This window comes from Hippocampus zosterae, chromosome 21 (genome assembly GCF_025434085.1).
Source record: "Hippocampus zosterae strain Florida chromosome 21, ASM2543408v3, whole genome shotgun sequence".
In the NCBI taxonomy this organism is placed as follows: domain Eukaryota; kingdom Metazoa; phylum Chordata; class Actinopteri; order Syngnathiformes; family Syngnathidae; genus Hippocampus; species Hippocampus zosterae.
This window is the reverse complement of record NC_067471.1, coordinates 10,196,100-10,215,495: the sequence shown is the minus strand read 5'-3', so window position 1 is coordinate 10,215,495 and position 19,396 is coordinate 10,196,100. Positions and strand designations below refer to the sequence as shown.

Genomic DNA, 19,396 nt, shown 5'->3' with positions numbered 1-19,396 from the left:
GGGGTGGGGGGGAACAAAAACAAATCCAAAAAAAAAAAAAAAAAGGGAGAACACCATTCATTCATTCATTCATTCATCTTCCTAACCGCTTGATCCTCAGTAGGGTCGCGGGGGTGCTGGAGCCTATCCCAGCTGTCTCCGGGCAGTAGGCGGGGGACACCCCGAATCGGTTGCCAACCAATCGCAGGGCACACAGAGACGAACAACCATTCGCACTCACACTCATACCTAGGGACAATTTAGAGCGTTCAATCAGCCTGCTACGCATGTTTTTGGAATGTGGGAGGAAACCGGAGCACCTGGAGAAAACCCACCCAGGCCCGGGGAGAACATGCAAACTCCACACAGGGAGGCCGGAGCTGGAATCGAACCCGGTACCTCTGCACTGTGAAGCCCACGTGCTAACCACTGGACTACCAGTCAGTGTAAACTTGTGAGGCATGCGGGGGGGGGCACTTGAGTGCAGTAAGAGTAACATGAGGCGTGCCAAGCTTGCAAAAAGAAACAGGAAGTGGAAGCCTTGCGCTGGGAGTCTGGCTGAAAAAAACTGTTGTGATTTAATAGCAACAACAATCGACCAATGCGAGCAGTGAGGGGAAAGCAAAAAAAAAAAAAAAGAACCGAGCAACTAAACCAGATTTTTAGATTGATACATTTTTTTTCCAACGCGGCTATTTCTGTTGTTGTAGCCAGCCGCGGACATTCCTGTTTATTTTTTATGTATTTTGGCTCACGTTGCCCATTTGAGTGGTGCCGCATTCGCTGTCAGTTCAGGTGAATTAGTGGCGGCTGGATGCCGGCTTTGTTTTCCTCGCGCGCAAATGGATTTCCACCGAGGTACACATACATCTACTGGCCCCTTTCCCGCATCATACCCATCAAGCATATTTTTCCCCCCCACCGCCCTACATAGGAGAGTATGTCATGTTGCTGTCACTTTCTAAATAACCTCATATCTCATCGTGTTAGGTGGGGTAGGGGAGGGGGGACATCATGACGTGACTTTTATTTTTGTTGTTGCTTTATTGAAATAAGTCCAATCACCGTTAAAGCAGTCAGGGGTGATTGTAAGACGTCGCTCTTTTCTGGTCTATATCCCCTTTTCCTGCCTCCACACCTTTATCAAAGCCCCATCCATCAAACCGAGAGGCGCCGGTGCCAGCAAAGGGAGGGGTTGGGGGGGGCGCGCGGGTAATGGCACTTTTCTTTTCATGCCGCCTCAAAAGCTGACATGCATATTTCACGTCGGCTCCTACACACAGAAGAGTTTCAAGTGAAAAAGCATCAGCCGCTGCCCACGCAAGATGCATTACGGGCGACTAAGCCAACCTTTGGATGTAAAAGGCACATAACAAGCAACTTCAAATGGAAACTAATGTTGCTCGCTGTTGTTTAAACCAAAGTTTTCTCTCCTTGCCCTGAGTTTTATTCCAGCATCTCCGAGGCCACATTTGAACAATTCATCGAATTCAAATGGGACAGCGTGGCAGAGGACGCAATTTGAAAAAAAAAAAAAAAACATGTGAACGGCATCTAAATCATAAATATGGCATAACTTATTAGATTATTAGAAGTGCGGCAACGTGGTTGATATTTTACTCTGAATAGTTAAAGTTTAATTTAAGGCCTTTGATAAACTTGTTGCAGCCTGGCAAAGTGGTTTATTAGGCCCCTTTTCCACCGCGCGGTACTCCGGGTGTCTTGCGGCGCTCGCCGCTTCGCGCAGTTTGCCGTCGTATTATTTTGCTTTCCCGTCCTGTTCCGACGAATATTGAATACATTGACGACGGCACATTTTCAACATTTTCCGGGCTAGGGTAAAGAACGACGTTTGCGCAAGGGGGGAAGAGAAGTAGGAAAGGGGCTGATCTCACCTCTTGGACAGAAGCTTGTTGAAAGAGAGGAATAAGAGGATTAGTTCTCGGTATGTCAATGTGAATCTGCAGAGAGAGAAAAAAAGGAGAAAAACAAAAAAGACAAAACTGAAGCAACGGGCAAGTTAGCACAGATCAGACGGCGGACGTGGCGACGAGTTAGTTTGGCTCGGCGTCCTCGATTGAAGGCGCACTCATTTCGGCGACACGGCAGGCGGACAGAATCGTCAGAAGGGAGGAAAAAAAATAAACAAAACGGATGCAGGTCAGCGGATGGAGCCAAGCTCGCTGGGACAGTCCAGATTGCGCCTGATTTATATATTTTTTTGGGGGGGTGGGGGGTTGCTTGTCACAGACAACTGAGTCAGGAGGGTCCTGGTCACCCTTACCTCTGTCACCTTTGGCTGTAGCACCAAAGACTCGGGACTCATCCTAGGAATGTCTATTTGGATCTGACATGGAAGAGAACATTTTAGACATAACAGCACGCACGCACGCATAAACGCTCCTCTTCGTCTTTCTCGGCTGGTCAGGCAAGTCATTCCAACTAGAAATGGTGTTGATATAAGGGACGGGGGGGGGGGGGGGGGGGGATTAAAAAGCTTGCGTGATTCAACATCCGTCAAGGCACATGGCAGCAGGATCTTTGGAATAAAGCAGTGCCTGATAAAGCAAAGTACACCAAAAACGAGATGGTTAAGAGCATCAGTATACACACAAAGTCTGTGCGTCAAAGTGACAAAAAAAAAAAAAAAAGAAAAAAAAGGATTACATCGACAAACACAAACAATTGCACAGATTCCAACTGGCTGAGGGACGAGCACATGAACACAAATTCACCGCAAAACAAACGGGTGATGTCTGTGCAGTATAAGAATGAATAAATCTAATCAACCTTCCGCCATGTGCTGTCAAATTAATTGCCAGAAAGTTGCACTCATTCACGGGGGGGGGAACGCAAATCAGTGCTCGAGAAATTTGGCAAAAACAAAAAAGATGCTTCAAGACACAATTCCGAGCCATTGTCAAAACAAGCTGGCAAAAAAGAGATTTTGTGTGAAATTGGATGAAACGCGATCCGGTTCTAGCGATGGGCGGCCCGGGTCTGATGTTTGTTATCAGTCGGAAATCAACAAAGAGAAAGGAGTCGGTTCCCCGAGCCAAAGAGCTTGTTTTTCGGCCCGATAAGTGCCGGAGTTGGATCGCATCGCCTCGCTGAGAGTGACGCCAAAGCACTTTTGGTCAAATCGCTGCTTTCGCTGATCCTGCCCCTCGGAATTGGAAATCTTTTGTGTGTCGCAATGTTTGAGCACGGGGGGGGGGGCGGGGCTTTTATGCGTACCTGTCTGTACGTGTCCTGATGGTGCTCATCATTGCGGGAGTCGTAGTACTGCTGGATGAAGCCAAAATACTCCTGTCGCTTCCTCTGCAGGACGTTCTCTCTCCTCTCGGCATTGGCTGGCAGGTAACCCTGAGAAAAGTCGAAAATATTAGAGATGTTTCGGAGTGGCGGCCCGGTAGTCCAGTGGTTAGCACGTGGGCTTCACAGTGCAGAGGTACCGGGTTCGATTCCAGCTCCGGCCTCCCTGTGTGGAGTTTGCATGTTCTCCCCGGGCCTGCGTGGGTTTTCTCCGGGTGCTCCGGTTTCCTCCCACATTCCAAAAACATGCGTGGCAGGCTGATTGAACACTCTAAATTGTCCCTAGGTGTGAGTGTGAGCGTGGTTGGTTGTTTGTTTCTGTGTGCCCTGCGATTGGCTGGCAACCGATTCAGGGTGTCCCCCGCCTACTGCCCGGAGACGGCTGGGATAGGCTCCAGCACCCCCCGCGACCCTAGTGAGGATCAAGCGGCTCGGAAGATGAATGAATGAATGAATGTTTCGGAGTGTTCCGCGTCCACATGAAGAAACGACGAGGCACGCTGGGAGTGGCGACAACTAAATCAGACAGATTAGACGGGCGCAATATGAAGACCATTTCCGTTTAATACCAGTACGTTTTAAGCCAATTACTGCCTCCAAAATGACCGTTAAGATTATCTATTACTCTCTTAAGCACTCTGATGAATGGAAGGACGTCTCCACCCCGCTAATTATGTCATCATGCGCCATTTAGGACCGGCTAAGTCTGCTTTGAATTGTTGACACATGCGCTTGGAACACACCATTTTTTTGTTTTTATTCCACAATTAATAACCTGCAAAAATAAAATGAGATTTTAAAAAAAATGAAGAAAAAAAAAAAACCCAAGGTGGCACCGAGCGTCCGTCCGCACGCGGCCAAACACGCGCCGAGAAGTTGAAAAGTTCCGTTTTGGGATGAACTTGCCGCTTTTCAAATCATCAAATATTTCACACGGCAAAGTGCATTTCTCCGAGAAACGCGATGGCGATTTAATTTGAGTGACTACATTTGAATTTATTTGTGGTCTGCTAGTTCGAGTGAAGTGTAAATGTGCGGCGCCGACTTGCGCCTCAAAGGTATCTGCCGGCAAAAAAAAAAAAAAAAAAAAAAAAAAAAGAAAAAGAACGCAAGCTCATGTCTTCATTCTGCTCATTCTCTACTGCTTCATTCAACCTTCCATCTTGCTAATGGATCTTCCACTTGAAAAGCAGAGTAAATAAATGTTGGGGAATCCATTCGGGGACTTTTGAGTGAAGCAGCTTCTTTTTTAACTCAGCCTTTGCGCCATCTAAATTATTTTTGACTTAAGGAATGAAAACAAATGGTCCCGCTAGGGGACGGGGTAAAAGTTAAGCAAAAACTTTCTGCGGATTTGTTCTCGTCTCTGGACTGCAGGCCCCAAATATCCACATCTATCAACTTGATTTGGGCTTTTTTTTGTTTTTATCTCTATTTTTTAACACAAACCAAGCAAACAAAAACAAGGAGTAATATTAACTCGTCAGTAGGTTAATAACGCAAAAAATCGCAATAAACAATCACAACAAGGGGAGCAAGAAAGAAAAGAAAAGTAAGATTATGGCCGTCTGTTATTTTAAAACTCGTTTTCTTGAAAGCGGTTGTGAAAAAGGACCTCATTATGTTATTCAAACCGTGTTTCGCTTTCCTTGCCTCGCTTGAATGTCGACAGCATTCCTTCCATTTCCTTCCCTTAAATGATGAAACAGTATGGATCCAATATCCAATTACAGTACGTGATATTGTGCGAGGCCAACTCAGAAATAAAAAAAAACAAATGAATATGTCCCGTTTACCTCCCCCCTCCTCCCCCATTGGCTTAAAAACGGAACTTGCGCAACACGCGTGCAATCATTTTCCTATTAAATGCTCTCTGCACCTCTAATGTAACCATATTTTGATGACATTTACCGCTGGGCTTTTTTTTTTCCCCCTTCGCCTTTTTAAGATTCACAACGGGGTTGTTCTTTGGCCACGTGCGGGAATACGTCATTGGCGATGATGTCATTGATGGAGTAGAGCCAATCTGATAAAACGATCCACTTATGACAATTTTAACTCCTAGACGGCACTGATTTAAGGCTGCTTGGCGTTCAGAGTCCGGAATCGACAACTCTATGGAAGCCAAGTGGGGTTTTTATTCATTCATTCATTCATCTTCCGAGCCGCTTGATCCTCACTAGGGTCGCGGGGGTGCTGGAGCCTATCCCAGCTGTCTCCGGGCAGTAGGCGGGGTACACCCTGAATCGGTTGCCAGCCAATCGCAGGGCACACAGAGACGAACAACCATCCACGCTCACACTCACACCTAGGGACAATTTAGAGTGTTCAATCAGCCTGCCATGCATATTTTTGGAATGTGGGAGGAAACCGGAGCACCCGGAGAAAACCCACGCAGGCCCGGGGAGAACATGCAAACTCCACACAGGGAGGCCGGAGCTGGAATCGAACCTGGAACCTCTGCACTGTGAAGCCGACGCGCTAACCACTGGACTACTGGGCCGCCCGGGGTTTTTAATACCCGACTTAATTGATCAAACTGAATTAGACTGGGTTTTATTTGGGAGAGCGCTTTCCGATGGCTGTCAATGAACAACCGGCATTATCTCTGAAAATCAGTCCCGCTGCTTTACGATACATATCACATAAAGCCCGCGTCGTCTTATCACAGTTTCCACAGCTGGTTAGTTTTCTTGCCTCTCGCCACGCGTCACATTCGGGCGGCCACACTCCATTAGCAAATGTACATATTGCCACGGGCCGCCATTCTTTCAAAAAAGCAGAAAAGTCATTAAATCCCATTTGCCTTTGACTTCGGGCTTCGGACGCCAAGTGCTCTTTAAACAAATGAAATGAGATGGCGTTGTTTCCGAAATAATGGGAAGTTCGACGCCACGCGTTTCGGCAGCCTGGGGGGGCAACCTGTGCAGCCCCCCTCGCTTGCGTTAGTGAAATGAGGTGGCGCAACAATACACTTGGCAATATTTCCCGTCCGCTACTTTTTCATTTCCCGCGCTGAATGATAACGCCGTGCGGCTGTGTATATCTCTTGCTATGATGCGGCTGTAAATGGCGGGATTGCACGGCTCTGAAGGCAAGCGGGAGAGGGGTCGGGGGGGTGGGGGGGGGGGGGCGGATTTGTTTCCCCATCTTTGTCAGGTACAAAAAAAAAATCTAAATAAGACGGTGGTGCATGCCGGTGAGCCGCAGAAGGGCACCGGGGACATCAGCGGAGTGAAGTTTTATTAGGTGTCGGCGCCAAGTTTATGGCACGTGTGCGTGGACTGGGAATAGATTTCGAGCCTGATCCCTCTGATCTATCTTGCCATCCGACGGGACAGACGCAGACGGGACAGAAGAGGCAGTCAAGTGTTATGACATTTCCGGAAGAGATGAGTGCTTTTGGACGGCGAGCTTTAATCCCAGGTTTGGATTGAACCCGGCGATAATTCAGACGCCGAGATCGAGGATTGCGTTGAAATCCTCACCGGGTGGGCCAGAAGCTTCGGATAGAAGAGCTTTTTAGAAGAGTAAACATAAACACCGCAAAGTCAAATAAACCCTCAAATAGGCCAAATCGTTCCCCCACCCCCGCAAAAAAAAAAAAGGCATTATTCACTGTAGTCACGATGGGCAAACAAGAATTTACGGTTTGAATCTTTGATTTCACGCATCGAATCAAACCGAATCGTTCCGCTTTAAAAGATACGGTGAGAAAATTTGGAATGAGCCATATTGTATCGAATCAAACCACCCTTTTAATCGCGATTAATTGTTTAATTAATTAATCGCGATTAAATATTGGTTAGTTAATTAATTAATTGTTTAATTAAATTAAACAATTAATTTAACAATGAATTTTAAACAAGTTAAATTTAATTAATTGTTCTTTAAATTGATCGACTTTTATCCAATCTCGCTTTACTGGAGAGATGCATCGAAGCACAAAGGTGGCGGTTCGGAAAATGAATTATGAATTTTTTTTGGGGGGGGGGGGCATATCTAAACCGAAAGCACAACCTGTCACTTGACCACAACAACGCCGTTATCGCAAGACGCGGCAAAACGGCACGAGGTTCATCGCCCAAGGCACTTGTTCCAAGTGACTGTCAATCAACCCATTGCACGTTCAATGTTTCACGATGATGGAACTTTAGCTGCAGTGTACGCCGCTTGCATGCGGAGTCATATATAAACAAACTACACGCTCAAGACCATCTTTCCCTCACGCAAATTGCAAAGATAAAGCTTCGGACTAAGAGGGCCGGCGAACTTGCAGAAGAAAAGGGCGGTCAGTATTCCGTCGCATGCTGTGGTGCGTTGTGTGCCAAACATGCGTTCCGTAGCCGAAGCGCGGCATCCGACGGCGTCGATTTAATACGGCGGCAAATAAGGATGCGTCACACCAGCTAACGCCGCACAAAACAGCCACACGTCTCGCACCTTTAATGGCATCTTTTCTGCGGCACATTAGCTATTGTGAGGTAATTAATGGGAGAGTCACGGCGCTCAAAAAAAAAAAAAAAGCGTCATCACTCGGCAGACTCGGAGCCGTACGCCACAACAATGGCTTAATGAGTAAACACGCGGTGTCTCATGAATAAATTATTGGTTCCTCGCAATTAATTTTCCCTATTCAAGTTTTTCGGAAAAAAAAAATATATATTCATAAATCAAAACAGGGAGCGGGGTCAGGAGAAAAGATGATGACAGCAACTTTATGTGCGTGCGCGGTGATCATCTGTTACGCGTTTATTATTATTGCTGCTAGTTTATTAGCGCGAGCGGCTGCGTGTGCACTTTTGTTTTGAACGCTTGCGTTTCTTCCAAGGTTACTGATAAACAGCCTTAAGTTTCGCAACAATTTGGGCTGAGCAATTAATCGCATTCAAATCGGCACCGCGGTGGAGTAAGGTGGCGATATTCAAATAGCAAGGGCTGCAATTTTCCTTGGAGGGAGGGCCGGGGGGGGGTGAATAATCAAATTAGTGGACCTTTTTTAAAACCGTTCGGCCAAAGTAACAATTTAACCAACTGAAAAGGAAAACTAAACTTACCGAAAGGAGCTTCCACGCAATTGGTCGGACTTGTCGCGGGATTCCAGACCAGCTGAGTTTCCGAAGCTCTTCTGTAAAAAAAAAAAAAAAAAAAAAAAAAAAAAAAAAAAAAAAAAAAAAAATCTTGAGTGCTTTTTGAAAAAAAAAAAATGCAGATCAATACGGAGCGAGGACAACATAAAATTCACAAAAATCATCAGAGGATCGTGCAATTAAACAGTCAAGTCAGTCAATGAAAGAAAACACGTTCGCTCGCGATCTCATTCTCCTTTTTATGGACAAATTATGATTAATAACAACATTGCTTCGGGCGAGGTGGTGCGAGCTGGAGGGCTGACGCGGTAAATATGTCCAATGAAGAGGTGCAAAGCACAGGATGGGAATTGATAACGTCTTCACGCCGAGTGAATGGTATTGATTAGCGCTGGCCTGTTCAAGGCAAATGCAATGAAGTCAGAGACGGGAGTGGGACAGGAAATAGAAATCAGCTAAACAGCAACGAGTTAGCTAAATTGAGTGAAACGTATTACAGCTTTGTTTGGTCGATGGACGTGGCCTTCCTGTCCCCCCCCCACCATGGGTCTTCCGCTTTGAAAAAAAATTACAATTCTCACTTACTTCGCCCCGGCGCGGCTTTAATTATGTAGAAATTCAATAGTGATCTAGTGCAGCGCAGGGCTTTGCGATGCTAGGCTAAGTGGCAAGTGTAACAGTCACTTTGAGAATACGGGCCGCTTTCCTTTCGGTAGGGTGGGGGGAGGAGATAACAGGACCTTCTACTGTGCGGTCAATCATACAGATGAAGGAACAAGCTTGTTATCCCCCGAGGCATGTTCGGAAAAAAAAAAAAATCACACATGTACATATCACATTTGTCTGCCTTTTGAAATCGCAACCGTGAGACTTAAAAAAAAAAACGTCGATCCAGCTCAGCGGCAGGGGCATCTAGCGCTTAAAAGTGTGTGTTTTGAATGCATCGTTAGTCAGCCGCCAATGACATCTGCCTTTATGTGGTAGAGGGGAGTGGGGGCGGAGGAGGGGGGGGCAGTCGCCGGGGAAACTATGTACCGTTTTTTTTTCGCCGAAGCCGAAGTCATTAAGGGCGAAATCGTTATCCTACAAGCAGCTCCGCATTCATTATTCTTTTAAGAGCTAGTCAAGGGTGTCCCTTTCTCTTGCCGTGCACCCTTTGAACCTTCATTTGCACTGTCAGACAACGAAATGAGTCCATGAATCTTGCGGACTCGGGCTTAATTAAACTATGTTATATTTCTCACACCTGGCATTAATCTATCTCGCCGGCATAGGAGGAGTGGGGGGGGTCAAGTCGGTGGTGGTACATCCCGATCGCGCCCAGAGTATGCCCCTACTAATTTGAGAATGAACGGGAAACAGGTGAAATAAACCCGAATATTTACGTTGGGTGGGGGGGGGGGGGCAATGCATCATAGGCGTGGGCAAAACTGCAAACGCAGCGTCGACGCCGGCAAAAATCGCTCCCCAGCGGGGTGTTGAATCAATGCTGAATCCAAATCACAGTCAGCCCCGGACAACTTATAAAGCAGAGACCGATGAGATCATTTTTCTCATCATAATTTCTCGATGCGCGCCACCTACCAGCACTCATCTGGTCGCTTGTTCTTTGGAAGTTTATTTGAGAAGAGCAAAATTCAATTTCTCAGCAGGCAGACGCACGTAGGTGCTAAATTGCAGATGTCGTTTTTATTAGCGTTAGGCTAAGTCATCTCTCCGAGGGTGCCTCGCGTGCATTATGAGTGGGACAGCCGTGCCACGGCTAGCGTTGGAATACATTGAAGACAATTCATATCGTTTTGAAAATTAATCCGTCGTCGTGAGTGAGAGATTTCGACGAGTGTGCCGTGGGCGGCGAGGGCGACTCACCGTAATGCTGTGGTTTGATGAGCAAAGTTAACAACGCGATGCGGCGGGGTAAATGTTGTCAGCGAGCCTCCCCGTTTTCTCTCTACACGTCCTAATTTGTGTCGGAATGCAAAAAGTCAAATTGCGAATTTGAAGGCGTCTCTTTAAGCGGTCTCGAAAGAAATAAACGCAAGGGCAGCCTCACTAAGGCGATTGCATACTTTACAGGCAATTTATTCCGCAATCATTTCAAAGTGTAGATTAGCAAGTGTGGGGGGGCATGTCAAAGCTTGAATCCCCCCCCCCCCCCCCGATGGGACCGATAAAACATCACATTATTTTATACATTGGAATTAGCGTGATCAGTATAGTGGATGTTTATCCTGCCGGCAAGCACGGTTGGTCACTTAGTGCATATTTATTTTTTAAAAATTTAATTAAAAAAAAAATATATTAATTAAATTAATTTTTTAAAAAAACACCACTTGTAACATTAGCAATATAAAAGGGCAAGCATAAGCACCGACCCGTCTGACTGGTGTCCATTAAGACTGACCTTCCAGTGGTGCAATTTGTCTAGGATTGAGTGAAACTGCAGACCACAGGGTGGGTGGGGGGGGGGGGGGGTGATTAGGACACAATGTTCCTTCTGTTGAACACCAACAACAGCTGCTCCGGTATGGAACCCTCGGAGGCACAATGATGCCTCAAATAACCTCAACCGGGGGGCGCGCAGAACCTTTTCGGCAGAGGTGCTTGACCTTCCAACCTAAACTTACGAGTGTGTACACGAAAACGGGCCTCACCTCCATGTCTACTCGTCCTGTCAGTCAGTGTACGAGCCGAGCCTTGCCGAGGCTTGCGTGACAGCTACAAAAACAACGCACGTCCAGTCAGAAGGTCGGACGTCAGCGAGGACGTAAGAGGAGCTGTCAGTCGGCGCGGGCGGAGCGGGGGGGAGGGGGGGGAGGGGTTGACGGGTGCAAAAGTTGAGGGGGTTGGCGGGCCGGAGCCATGCACTATTCAGGCACCAGTCAGTTGGAGCGGGATTCACTGGGGCAAAGCAAGGGTCACTCGCGTGAGTAGCGCACACAGCTGTTAAAGAAAGAAAGAAATAATACGCAAGTTAAAAACTTCGCTGATTTTTGAAAGAAAGAAATAATCCGCAAGTTAAAAACTTCGCTGATTTTTTTTTTTTTTTAAACCTGCACCTTGTTGCACAGGCCTACTCTGCTGCAGAAGCTGAATATAAAAATCTCAAACGGAATGTTTTCCAAATTTTTGGACCATCCAAAAGCCCAAAAATGTTGAGGGACAGGAAGCATTTTTTTTTATCTTATATGAGAAAAATTTCACGAAATGGGGGCGGCGGCTAGGAAGCCTCCAAAATTGAACAAACATCTCACCAGGAACCGACTTTTGACTTGAAATTTCCAACACAGTTCAAGCTCACAGAAAAAAAACGGTTTAGATGGCGAAATTTATCAAAACGGTAGCTTTGTTTTCAGTCTCTAAAAGCTAGCCGCGACTCTTGAGCTAAACGGCGCCATTACTAAACCCCAAAAGCCTTTAAGTAAGCCATGCTCAGATAAGTTTAACTTGAAATTTCTCACAACGGAATAATAAAAAAAAATCGCAATACGATCCACTGGTGTCACCCCGAAGCACCTCTTGACAAGACAAGAAAAAAGTCGGATGAATGTCATCCATTGTTCCCTTGCGCCGTCTGACACTCCTCCGGGAGGTCAAAAAAACAATGCCATTACAAGTGACATCTTTATCATGCAGGGTGTTAAAAACAATTTAAGACCCCCCCTCCAATAAACCTTCATCGCGGCGAGATTCTTGGACGATCTAAAAAAGGACGACGGCCTGCCGCCAGAATGCTCGTAAACTAACGAGACTCTTGTAAAAATTCCACCCCCCCTCCCCTCTCCCCCCCCCCTCACCACCACCACAACCGATGATACCTGCCCAGCCAGCCTGATTGATGGCACAGATGGCCGAAAGGGGACATTGGCCATATGAGAGCGTACGATTGTGAGTGCGTGCGTGAAATTTTAATTGAAACGTCGCAGTCGCGGCGATATCACGATTTTTTTGTGGAAATTTCTCTTTTCCATGACGTTCGCGCGACAATCGCATTGTGCGCGGCGGCTGAGCAAGAGTGGAACGCGTAATGAATATGCTCAGTGAATTCAGGTCGTAATGAACAAGTGGCGTGCAAAACGCCAGCGCAAGCCCTGAGACCTGCTCTTGCGATTGTGATGAATTCTCTCATACGGCGCCTGGCAATAAAGAAGCCTCATCAAACGACACAATTCACATCCAGAGTGGGCCCATTCAATAAAAATACACGCACTGAATTACAACCGGAGCGATGCGACAAATGTCCTGATTGCAGCGACTGCGGATTAAACATGACCTGATAATTTGATATTTATTTTTTTAAAATAAATTCAGATTCGGATCGTGCTTGCATAGCAAGCTCTAATAAGATATGTGTCTGGCATATTGATACATAAGGCATTATGAATAAGGCCTGAATGATTTGTGATTATTTTTGTATTACAATGAACAAAAATTAGATTTGACAAAAGTATACATATTTATTAAAAATATATATTTAAGTAAAGCCAACCGACTGACCAAAAGGAAGCAAAAATGCTGAAAAAATTGCAGCCTTGGCAATTTGAAAATTGCATTTGGATTTGATGAATTGGTCAGTCCAAATCTGCGATGAGGATTGTATTTCCATAAAGCTCTTTTTTTTTTCACTTTAATCAAACCGACGCACTGGTGGGCAGCAAAGACGATGAAGGGATGACGTTTCCTGCACTTACGCTTGACGCTCTTATTTTGAAATTCAAAAGCGCGCCACGGGAAGGCAACACATTCACTGATGACCGTCACGTTGACACTCAAAGCCGCTGCGGCAGGCTCGCCTCCGGACATGGGCGATAATTAAGCGCAGCCCACCCGACATCAATCAGCCCACTTCTGCAAAGGCACAGGTCAGCATCCCGCCGCATGACCTTACACGATAAGCAGACTGCTGTCACCGAGGGAGGAGGGGCAAGTGTGGACAGTGTTATGAACGTCCCAGGCAGACAGAATCGGTGTCAAACAAAGTAGCCTTTTTCGAGCGCACGAAGACCGCCGCGATGCTTCGGTGTGTTGATGCCGCAATGATCGCAGAGGGACACCGCCCTGACGCCGTGCGCCTCCAAAGTCAGGCAGCCCTGACACGCCGGGGGGGCCTTGTCCTCCAAAAAGACGACGCCGCCGCTGCGATTAATTGCACAATTCAAGAGAGGAAGTGAACCGATTGATCATCCCTACAGCCCTCCTTTAAGCTCAAGGACAGATGCCCCCCGAGTTGCTCTTTCAACACAAGGGGCACCAGCCCCCCCCACTTCCAGGGTTGGCCAGCATGTGCCTTTCGGTACATGGACATGTGACTTCACTTTAAATGTAGAGTCTGCGGTCATCACGGACAACAATCTTATTATTCATTCATTCATTCATTCATCTTCCGAGCCGCTTGATCCTCACTAGGGTCGCGGGGGGTGCTGGAGCCCATCCCAGCCGTCTCCGGGCAGTAGGCGGGGGACACCCTGAATCGGTTGCCAGCCAATCGCAGGGCACACAGAGACGAACAACCATTCACACTCACACTCACACCTAGGGACAATTTAGAGTGTTCAATCAGCCTGCCATGCATATTTTTGGAATGTGGGAGGAAACCGGAGCACCCGGAGAAAACCCACGCAGGCCCGGGGAGAACATGCAAACTCCACACAGGGAGGCCGGAGCTGGAATTGAACCCGGTACAGGGGCTTTAGGTAGGGGTGGCTGCTTTAGAGTGCCTCATTGTTGCAAGTTTGCATGCTTTCGGAATGTGGGAGGAAGTCGCACTACCCGGAGAAAACCCACGCAGGCCCGGGGAGAACATGCAAACTCCACACAGGGAGGCCGGAGCTGGAATTGAACCCGGTACCTCTGCACTGTGAAGCCGACGTGCTAACCACTGGACTACCGGGCCACCCGGGGTTTTTAATACCTGACTTAATTGATCAAACTGAATTAGACAGCGCGGAGCCTTGAACTAAGCCCCGTTTGTCACAGTTGAGATACATCAGGGCATTTCTGCATCAAACCATTCCCGACACTTTGCGTGTTCGGCATAAGCCCGTGACTCATTAGTTGCTCAGCGCTAATTCCCTCCATGCTCTACCCCTCTTTTTTTTTTTCTTTTTTTTTCTCGAGGGCTCTCCAGGCGCCGCGCAGAAAGCGCTCAAGGCATGACACAAAGGACACATGATGAAAGAGGCTTTGAAGGGAGATTTGGTGAGGGCTTGAAGGAGTACGACAATCTCAACAATAGGGCTGCTTTGTGCTACAAGCAAACAAAAAATATTCATAAAGCTATTGCATACCGTTTATACAGTGGTATCAAGAACAAAAGTGCCGTTATTTGGCGTCTGAGGTGCGGGTGTTTTCGGTCTCATCCTAATCTGCGGCTCCAGACGGTTATGTGACAACCCCCCCCCCCCCCCGCTCCGCTCCTTGTCGCTTTACATTGTTAAAAGTGCAGCACAGCTGGCAGAATAAGTGAGCGGGAACGACTACAGCTGAGAGCCAAACGGGTGCAAAGGAATGGAAATTCGTGACTGAGAAGGTCAAAGCATAACTGCCCCCCACCCCCCAAAAAAATAAAAACAGGAAATCTGAATGGTTCTTACCAAGATCTGTATTGGGGCCAGCCAACAACTGCTTGAATTTATCCAGACGTGACGCTTCCCTCTCCGTCATGGCGAGAGTGCCCGACGTGTTCTGGTCGGCCATGCGCGCCACAAGTGGGATGACCGGCCGGTGGGGCAGCGAGCGCTGTCTGTAGAGGGCCGCGTGCTCACCCGCTGCATCTGCCACGAGAGGAAAATAAAAGTGGGCGGTTAGTGGGGGGGGGGGCATTGGAGAGAAGACGGAAAAACACACAAGCTAGTGTATTTTTTTTGCCTGATGGATGAAACGTCCAATTTGGGGAGTCTTTGGTTTTTAGATGGGACAAAGCTGCATTGAATGAAAGTGCACCTTCGTGGAAAGGCCAACAGGGGGCGTATTGTATTGATTCTAGTCAACAAAATATACGCAGAGCATCTAAACGGAGCACGAGTGCATCACGACTGAATGCAACTCGATGGACTAGTGTATGAATGAAAACTTGCTCCGAGCGGTCTCGTTAAGATTTTATTATTATTTTTTTTTTAATATCAAAAGAATGACCCCATTTCCCATTAGAGGAGGAATGCGCCAAAGGCAAAAAATGTTACCGTCTGCACTACATTGCAGCATGCCATCCGAATCTCCATTTTGAAAGTGATGTGACCATTTTCCTTTTAATGTTGTTTTGCTGCAAGCGTGCCGCCTGGTGAAAACGACTGTAATTAGTGTTGGTGGCAGTCACCCGCCTCCCCCCGCCCGCTCCCCCCCACCCCAATGGCTTGCTTACGAGATGTGCGTGATTCTAGTGTGAAGCCACCACGGCAGCAGGGACGAGCATTAATTCGCTCTGCCGAATGTCGTTCCAGATGCGCCCCAAAAGACTCCAAAGAGACACTGCGCAAACACGAGTGACGAGTTGCGCCAAAGACAAACCCCAAACAGGGACGCAGGTACAGAAGATGCCCCCCCCCCCTTGTTGAGTGACTTCAATATGTCCGACGCAGTGACGCCGCAAAACATAAACAACGGCGTACACCGTTTACCTCCCTGCTGCATGCATCAGCCATTCATTTATTCAGCTTTGCCTCTCTAATGTGGGGTTTTGCATCATTCTCCCCCCCCCGAAGGTGTAAAATAACTTGTCTTACATATGCGCATATCCGTCCGATCTGACGGCGCGCGTGAGCGCGGGCCGCGTCGTCTCCATGGAGATGAGACAAAGCGCCGGAGGGCAGTGGGCTGTTTATGTAATCTCAACACCGCAACAAATCCGACGGCAGACGGCCCGACAGCTAGCCAGATTGTGCATGTGACAAGCTGTACTGTATGATTAAAAGGATTTTTTTTTTTTTTAAACGGGTTACACACTGCTGTCGAGTATTATCAGTGGCAACCTCTTCATTGACTTTCTTCATATGCATATGGGTGAAAACCATCCATCCATCCATCCATCATCTACCGCTTATCCGGGGTCGGGTCGCGGGGGCAACAGCTTTAGCAGGGAAGCCCAGACTTCCCTCTCCCTAGCTACTTCGTCCAGCTCTCCGCGGGGGATCCCGAGTCGTTCCCAGGCAAGGTGGGTTACATAGTCTCTCCAGCGTGTCCTGGGTCTTCCTCGGGGTCTCCTCCCGGTGGGACATGCCCGGAACACCTCACCAGGGAGGCGTTCAGGAGGCATCCGAATAAGATGCCCAAGCCACCTCATCTGGCTCCTCTCGATATGGAGGAGAAGCGGCTCGACTCTGAGCCCCTCCCGGATGACCGAGCTTCTCACCTTATCTCTAAGGGAGAGCCCGGACACCCTGCGGAGAAAACTCATTTCGGCCGCTTGTAACCGGGATCTCGTTCTTTCGGTCACGATAGCCCATAGCTCGTGACCATAGATGAGGCTTGGAACGTAGATCGACCGGTAAATTGAGAGCTTCGCCCTTTGGCTCAGCTCCGGGTGAATGGGTGAAAACCATTACGAATATAAATGCTATATAAAACTGCAATTTAGAACATCTGCGGAGTGATAGCTGTGCCCACCCCCCCCCCCCCGACCACAAGCTCCCCACTTTCGAATCATTTTAGTGCAATAAATGCGAGCGCAGCCGACGGCTGATGAAAACACTTCAAACATCAGAGAAGTTCAATTCTGGCCTGTCGTCAAGTTGCGCCGACGTTTCTCTCTAACGATGCGCTGGCAGAAATCATCTGCATCAGGGGTGTCAAACTCAGGTCCTGGGGGGCCTGCATGTTTTCCAAGTCATCATCATCATCATCGAATAGCACCTCACAGGCGGAAATGGAGAAACGCAATGATTTTTTTTTATTGCCCCCCGTGTGGACTGAGAGTGATGACATAATCATGAGAATATAAAGATCACTCCGGTTGACAGCTTTGGGTGTAAAGACTTCAAATAACGAGGAATCCGAGCTACTAACCTTTCGGAGATCCAATGGGAGCTTCGCTGTGGGATTTCACCAGGCGACCTTCAGTGTCCAGGCTATCTTGGAATGAGAATGAAACCTCCGGACTGGTCAAATCTGCCTCCTCGTCTTCCTCGTCGTCGTCGTCCGCCGCCTCCTCCTCCTCATCTGGCACGTCGTCGTGCCTCTGGGGCGATTCCGTTGGATCATCCAGCTTTTGCCTCTCCTGCAACTTGCTGTGATTCTCAATCACCTGCGCAGAGCATAGCCAAAAGGTTTGATGACTCGCTCGCTAGCTAGCTAGCAAGCAAAGAATCCCATTTGTTACCTTATTGGCAGTCTCCATAACGACCTCGATGTTGAGGTTCTGCGCGGCCATGGCCAGTAGCTCGTCGTCGTCATCCCCGACGTCCCAGGCATCGCTCGTGATGCTCTCAAACTCCTGGAACGTGGTGGCCTTCTTGGGCTTGCCCGGCGTGGCAGGAGACGGCCGCGGGCCAGCTTTAATCAAACTAGACAAACGGGAAGAAGAAAAACTAAAAAAATATTTTGTCATTTCAGCTGTAATCTGTTTTTAAAGTGGATGTTGTTGACTATTTGCAGCATGTGCGGGGGCCAACATGTCCATGTTCATTCAAAAGGTCTTAAAATTGAATCAAAGTTACTTTTATGGAAATCCAGAAATGGCAGATTAAACAAACACTGATCATAGATACATATACATACATAGAACATCTGATTCTTGTTTTCCTAAATGGTGGCATTTTGCTCCTACAACTTTTTCTACTCCTACAACAATTCTAATCTGTGCATGTCGCACCAATAATATACAGATTTATTTTTCAAATATCTGCTCCACATGTCGCCATATTCATCAGTAATATACTGAAAATGAGTTAAGTGAATATTTACAATCTCCGCCCCTATATTTTCTGGGTAGGACCCAATGTGCTTGTAGTTAAAAAAAAAAAAAATATATATATATATATATATATATATATTATATATATACACAGGTATATATAAAAATAAAGCTGCTAGTCTTGAGGCCTGGTTTGATTAGTTTCCCATAAAGCAGTTCAAACACAACTTGATTTTCTGGTAAGGGCACTTCCTCCTTTTGCGTGTTTACAATAAGCCGGTGAAGAGGTACGATAATACCAAACAACTGTAGGAGAAATGAAGTCAATGCACCACACCCACAAACAAATACTGGACATAAAAACATACACAGGAAGGTGCACTTACTTAGCGTGAAGAAGTGGGTCAAAAGGTGGATGCTGTGCGCCATACACATGCTGAATGCTGGGGAAAGTGACATAGAGACATTGAATGAACTAGTGTCAGCGCATGCTGAGCTGAGCGAAATCACATACTAGAAGATCACAAATGGGCTAGAAGCCGGTGCAGCCATTTCATTGTCAAATCTGAGCGCCCATTTGTACGGTTGTGGAATGAGAGAAATCTGTGATTGCGATAGCCGCTATTAGCATCTCAGCTTTAGCCGGCTTGCAACGTGCAAATTGCAGCTATGAGGGGAATGGGTCGCAGACTCAGGAAGCGTGAAAAGTCGCGATTGAGCAGCTTGACAAGGACTGGAGAGTGAAACTCTACGGCTGAATCTCAGCAAGTGGGACTAGGCGTGAATTAGCCTCGGTAGCTAAACTAGCCGTCGGCAGAACACGTCACTCACCTGCCGGGAACCTTCGCCGCGTTTCTTTTCCAGAATTGTTTTTTGTTTCCGTCACTAGACATTTTACCCTTCGGGTCCGATTAGTCCTCAGGAAAGGCGCCCGGGCGCTGTCGCTGCTGGTAAAACGTCAACTACGCTTTATTTACACCAGGTTGCTTCCTGCAAAACTCAGAGAGCTGCCATGTTGATACGGGCTCGTCGGTGCGTACGCGTCTGTGATTGGTCGCAGTGGCATTTCCTCATCGTGGGCCAATCAGAAGTGGCATTTGCCAGAGGAAGGCGTGACGATGATTGTGATTTTTATTTTCAACTCGGAGCTTTGTTGACAAGTCGA

At 47.4% G+C, this 19,396-nt stretch overlaps 1 protein-coding gene across 21 annotated transcripts in view; it reads right to left on the bottom strand.

Moving 5' to 3' along the window:
• Positions 1 to 19,256, bottom strand: part of LOC127594019 (TBC1 domain family member 22A-like) — a 130,995-nt gene extending 111,739 nt beyond the window's left edge. For 3 of the 21 annotated variants that reach the window (XM_052055857.1, XM_052055859.1, XM_052055860.1), the window contains exons 1-9: positions 19,063 to 19,256; positions 18,618 to 18,674; positions 17,698 to 17,881; positions 17,385 to 17,622; positions 14,978 to 15,157; positions 8,352 to 8,422; positions 3,217 to 3,345; positions 2,264 to 2,326; positions 1,875 to 1,940 (exon numbers count right to left, since the gene is read on the bottom strand). In XM_052055857.1, the coding sequence (XP_051911817.1) occupies positions 1,875 to 1,940; positions 2,264 to 2,326; positions 3,217 to 3,345; positions 8,352 to 8,422; positions 14,978 to 15,157; positions 17,385 to 17,622; positions 17,698 to 17,881; positions 18,618 to 18,674; positions 19,063 to 19,124 (1,050 nt within the window). In that variant the 5' untranslated portion in view covers positions 19,125 to 19,256. The remainder of the gene's footprint in view (positions 1 to 1,874; positions 1,941 to 2,263; positions 2,327 to 3,216; positions 3,346 to 8,351; positions 8,423 to 14,977; positions 15,158 to 17,384; positions 17,623 to 17,697; positions 17,882 to 18,617; positions 18,675 to 19,062) is intronic. The other 18 variants (XM_052055861.1, XM_052055869.1, XM_052055865.1 and 15 more) reach the window with 12 other exon arrangements.
• Positions 19,257 to 19,396: the final 140 nt, after the last annotated feature.